Genomic DNA, 6,000 nt, shown 5'->3' on the forward strand with positions numbered 1-6,000 from the left:
TAACTTTAAAAATGGTAGTCATGTTCTTAGCTTAGATCTTGGCTGTACCAAGGCTATGAGACCAATTTCTACATAAATATTTAAAATACATAGGTTTCTGTGAGTCCTATAGAAACAGAAATGTGCTAGAGCTACTGAAATCTTCCCATTTCTTTCAAACCAGGTTTCTTTTAAATAAGACATGCAAGTGTCTACTATCTGGGATTCTTATTAGTTGAGCAATCAGGCCAGGAGGAGATGTCCTAGACAAACAGGATGTGGTTAGCATTGGTATATAGAAGAAGCACAATTTTCTTCTTTTTGATTTTGCTTCAGCATTTTCATTTCTGGAAACACTTTGATTTTTTTATAATAAATATATATAACCATGACTCTGGACTAAAGAAAATCTCAGTGGATTTTAAGTATTATTGAATTGGCAAAGAATCAATTTCTAATCAGCAATATAAGAATCAGTTTATAATCAGCAGTATTGAGTTGGGCCAGAATAACTTTTTTCCAGACCAATTTTTAAAAACAACCTGTGAGTTATTTATTTGTTCTCATTTTTCTCTGTTATTTATCTTAAGAGCCATAATCAACAATGAGTTTGATAGAAAGTATGGATTTCAAGTGTGACACTTGTTGGAAATATTATGACACACTTACTTAAGAATTTTTTCTTAGAAGATTAAGAAAGAGTCATTTTTCTCTTTCCCCTTTTTTTCTCTCTTTCCCCTCCTCTCCTCTCCTTCTCTCTTTTCACATCCCCTTTCTCACTCTTAACAATTGCTTTATAATATCTAATACTGGCCAGCATTGTGGATATAAAAATAAATAAATCATAAAACTAATGAGGCACAACATTGTATAAAGCATTGATTTGAATAATGAATTGAGTTTAAATTAAGTTTCCTGTTTCCTGGAGAACTCTACCCTTGGTCATGGAGTCAAATTTAGAAAGAGTAAATTTTTTATGCATTGGAATATGCCTTTAGCAAAAGAGTTAATGAAATTTATAGACAATAAATCCCACAAAACAAACAAAATAATAATTCAATCTATATATTTAATATTTTTAATAGCTTGCTTAATTTTTAAAAATCTGACAGCCTTTCCCATGTTCTCTTTTTCTCTTCACTTGGTTAGAGTCATTTTTCAGAATCTTTGCCTTAAGAGGAAGTTTTGAAACTTTTCTTAATGATACTTGCATGAGAACAGTAAAATCATGTAACAGTAACAGTTTAGTTAAAAATGATTTAACTTTCACAGAAGTCCTAAATGCAGCATATTTATCCATCCTCTTATTAGGTGAAAAATTGGCACATGAAGAGATAAGTTAATATTAATAAGGGGTATCCCAGACTCCCAAAGGAAGTCTTTGGATTTTAAGTCAGTTTCTCTTTCTTCGCTCCTTAATGCATTTCTACTTTTCCATTTCTTTTTTATGTTCTCTTTCACGGTTTATTCTCTTTTCCCCCCCTTCCCCTTCTTTTCCCCTCACTAAATGTGTGACGAGTGACTGTTATTATTATTATTATTATTTTAGCCAGCACTGAAGATACACAAATAAATAAGGTGAGATGAGTGTGGGACAAGGTGTTGAGTGCTATAATGGACCATCACCACAGTCTCTCAGATTGGAAGGAGGTAGCAATGCCATTTTTTGGTCTTGAGGAAGCACAGAAGCTTCCAGATGGGCAAAGCAGGGGAGAGGGTGGGTCATGTGAGGATATTCATGTATCTTTGAGTCTTTTTGTATGACTTGGATTAATAGAACAAACTGCATTTTTCACTGGTAAATATATCCAGCATAAAATACATGAATCTTTGGGTATTTGTGAATGTGCCACATATGTGTCCGCATCATTGATTGGCTCTTAAAATTTGAGGCATAGTTTTTGATCTTCTTCTTTTTTTTAGATAAGTCGCTTTAACATTTCATATAGTAAGGGCTTGGTGATGATGACCTCCTTTAACTTGACCTTATCTAGGAAGCACTTTATCTGCCCTTACATTCTAAATGATCGCTTTGTTGGTACTGTAATAACATAATCAATAAAATATATTTAAAAAAATTGAGGCACAGTATTTTTCTGTTCTTATTTTAAAAGTTATACATTTTGTTATAGAAAAATTAAAAACACACTATAAATTATAAAAAACAAAATGAATAGCACCTATATTGTTCTCTATATAATAGATGTGGATATAAAAGTAAATTAATCATGAAACTGGTAGATCTCAACATTCCTCCTTTGTCCTTACCTCAGAGAGTGTTTGTCCATATCTGTAGTCACATGACCAGCTTTTTCAGGAATTAAAATGGTGGACTCAAAACATAAACTGTGCATGAAATTGTTCTCCATTCCTCTGGTAACCCGAAGTTTAACAATGCTCTGTGAAGACAGGCCAGTGTAACTGACTAGGAATCATGAGGTTGTAAAGGCCATTTCACTTTTATTGCTGTGAAACACAAACTGGAAAATATTTATCTAAATAATTCCTATACAATTTTCTCTCTCATCAAGATGTTGATTTCCTATTTGTTTGTTAATAGTACAAATTCTCCTGGTAATGAGTATTTTGGGTCTCTGTTCATAATTAAGGTAACCAGAAGGGAGGGAGAAGGGAACATGGCAGAAAGAAGGAAAAGGTTGTCAAGGAACATGTATACAGGACCCATGGACAAAGGCAATGGAAGAAGTTGAATGTGGAAGGTGGGGGTGGGTAAGGCAGGGGAGAGTAATGGGGGGAAAATGGAGACAAGTGTAATTGAACAACAATAAGAAAAAGATCCAGAGTTCCTTATGTTACAGGACATTCATATTCATTTTAAAATTTCCGACAGTTTGAAAGGTAATATTTTTATGAAAGACAGATGAATCAGATTTTCTTTAAGCACAGCCAGAGTCGGTCATGTGGGAAGTCTGATGTCTAGTGATGCTGCGTGTGTTACCTGCTCTCTGTGTTTGCAGAGATGGCATCAGTGCACAGAGGACAGGGAGAGGCTCCACAGCCCAGAGCATGGATTGAATAGCTCTCTCGCTAAAAAGGTGACTGAGGAAGTGCATTTATATGTAGGATTCTGAACTGGGCTTTGGTGGTGTGAAAATTCAGTCTTTTAAAAGTTCTCCTACGTAATCCTCATACTCAGCCATGTCCTTTCGATTACTAAAGTGTGTGGGGCTTAATTCAATTCTGTAATGGTCTTATGGATATTTTTGTATGATAAAGATCCATGATAAAGTTACCTTTCTAACATCAGTATTCTTTTCTTAATTTTAATTTTTCAATTACAGTTTACATTCATTATCATTCTGTATTAGTTTCAGATGTACAGCAAAGTGGTTAGAAAATCATGCACTTCAGTATTCTTGGAAACTAATTTTAAGTATAAATATATGGGGGTATTTTAATAGACAGATATTTCTAAATCTCAGAAGATTCAATTTATATGTTTGCTAAGCATTGTTTGTTAATCTATCAAAAATGAGAGGAGACTATAGTAACATCTGTAGAATTTGATTGACTTTTTAAAAATCCAAGGTAATACTGCAATAAGAAATTTCTTCAATTTGTATTTTTCTGTTTTCAGGTGAGTTTCAGCATCTTATACATTTTCTTTGCCACTTCTATTTGATTCTTCATCTATTTGCCTGTTTATGTGACTTACCCAATTTGCTATTGGTTTGTTCTTCTTTCATTTGTTAGTTAGTTAGTGCTTTTTGTCTATTTTAGATATTAACTCTGTATGTTGTCTAAAATATCAGTGTTTCCCAAGCTACTTTTGTATTGACTTTATGGTATCTATTTCTAAATCCTTAAAAAAATTTTATATTGTCTACTTGGGTTTTCAATGATAAGAAGAATCTCCCACCTGTAGAGTGTAGAAAGTCATCTCTTTTGTTATTAGAAAGTAAACATAAAGTAAATCTTGCTTTAGTTTTTCATTAAACCTGTAGTCAGTTTCTACATTTGTATAAAGTATAAAATATATGTATACTTTCATTACTTTTCAGATGGAAACCCACTTATTTTATAATGGCTTCTTTTCCCACACACATCCTTAATACTTGCCTCTCCACTAGTATGTACGATTGCTGAGGTTAGGGACCATGTTTTAATCAACTTTAAATTCTTATAATCTAAGAAATTACTGAAGCATAGTAAGTCATAATGTCTCTTTGTTGAATGAATAGACAAATTATGTTAAGATTTCAGAAAGTCATGAGTAATAATTATATTTACAGGTTATTTTGTCCTGAACCCTACAATAAGACATACAGAAAGACCTATGGAACAAAGGAACAATGTGACTGAATTTGTCTTCTTGGGGCTCACTCAGAGCCTGCAGGGTCAGAAAATATTGTTTGTTGTGTTTTTGTTCATCTACATGGTGACAATGATGGGCAACCTACTCATTGTTGTGACTGTCATGGTCAGCTCAACCCTGGGTGCCCCAATGTACTTCTTTCTTGGCTACCTGTCATTTATAGATGCTATTTATTCTACAATAGTTACCCCAAATATGATTGTAGACTTCCTCCATGAGAAGAAAACCATTTCCTTCAAAGCTTGCCTGAGCCAGCTTTTCCTGGAGCACTTATTTGGTGGTGCTGAGATTTTAGTCTTGGTGGTCATGGCCTATGACCGCTACGTGGCCATCTGCAAACCCTTGCATTATTTGACCATCATGAACAAACAAGCGTGTGTTCTGCTGCTGCTGTTGGCCTGGCTTGGAGGTTTCTTACATGCTGTAGTTCAACTTCTCTTTGTCTACAACCTTCCCTTCTGTGGTCCCAATGTCATTGACCACTTCATGTGTGACATGTTCCCCTTATTAAAACTTGCCTGCACTGACACTTACTTTATTGGCCTCACTATGGTTGCCAATGATGGGGGCATCTGTGTGGTCATCTTTGTGCTGTTACTCATCTCCTATGGGGCCATTCTGTACTCCCTGAGGAATCGTAATCAGGAAGGGAGGTGCAAAGCCTTATCTACCTGTGGCTCCCACATTACTGTGGTGGTCCTCTTCTTTGTCCCCTGTATTTTTATATATGTAAGACCTTCTTCTACCTTACCCATTGATAAATCCCTGACTGTATTCTACACTATTATTACCCCTATGTTAAACCCCTTAATCTATACTCTGAGAAGTTCTGAAATGAAAAGTGCCATGAAAAAACTCTGGACCAGAAAAAGAAAATGAGGGAGCAGATTTATGTCACTGATTTTTAATGAAGAATTGATCCTTCCAGGAAAACAATGTGTGGTTATTTAACTATAGTAAATTCTTCCTCAGGTTTAATAAGTTGGACATGATGAAAAACATTTATTTGGTGAATATTTTCCATGGTCAAAATATTTTTAAGATTTTCATAATTTCTTAGAAAATTATATGTTCAATTTTTATGTATAAAATATCTCTGTTAAGACTATAGATTTATGTTCTATGTGATGAGTTTGTTGGAATTAATACTCTAAATTCATTTTAGTTAAATGGAAGATTTTTTGATGTTTTCTCTTAAATAATGTAATCTTTTTTCAGAATTAATACTGCTCATTACAGATTTAAGAAAATAAAATAAGAAATAAGGCATAAGAATTTGGTTCACTTCTCCCCATACACAGATAGACGGTATTAATATTTGAAGTTTGTATATTATTTTTGTATCTACAAAATATTTTAAATATATATATATTTTATATTGCTTATCATGTGAAAGTTGAAGAAGAATGATGCTTCAGAGTTCTAACATTAATATAGAGGGGGCTAATATTATACAGTGTCTAGCAGAAGTAACACCTGCTTGAGTGTGGTTGGTAGGATAATAACATGGAAGTAATAATTTATAGTTTTAATTTGAACATTTCACCTACAATGTCATATGATGTGCTTGAGTGTGGTATTATTATGTTACAGAATGACATGTTTGTGATTTTGTAAAAAAAAAAATTGTAATAAAAAGGAGCATTATTTGTGCTAGACCCTGTGTATAAAAAGAATCTGAATGA

General features: G+C 33.5%; 1 protein-coding gene across 1 annotated transcript; it reads left to right on the forward strand.

Annotated features, from left to right (window-relative positions):
- Positions 1-4,276: 4,276 nt before the first annotated feature.
- LOC118974502 (olfactory receptor 4A15-like) lies at positions 4,277-5,194 on the forward strand. Its single transcript, XM_037027944.1, has one exon. It carries the CDS (start codon positions 4,277-4,279, stop codon positions 5,192-5,194), a length of 918 nt encoding a protein of 305 aa, XP_036883839.1.
- The last annotated feature ends 806 nt before the right edge of the window (positions 5,195-6,000 follow it).

This window comes from Sturnira hondurensis, unplaced genomic scaffold (genome assembly GCF_014824575.4).
Source record: "Sturnira hondurensis isolate 20B ecotype Veracruz unplaced genomic scaffold, ASM1482457v3 Scaffold0019433, whole genome shotgun sequence".
Taxonomy (NCBI): Eukaryota; Metazoa; Chordata; class Mammalia; order Chiroptera; family Phyllostomidae; genus Sturnira; species Sturnira hondurensis.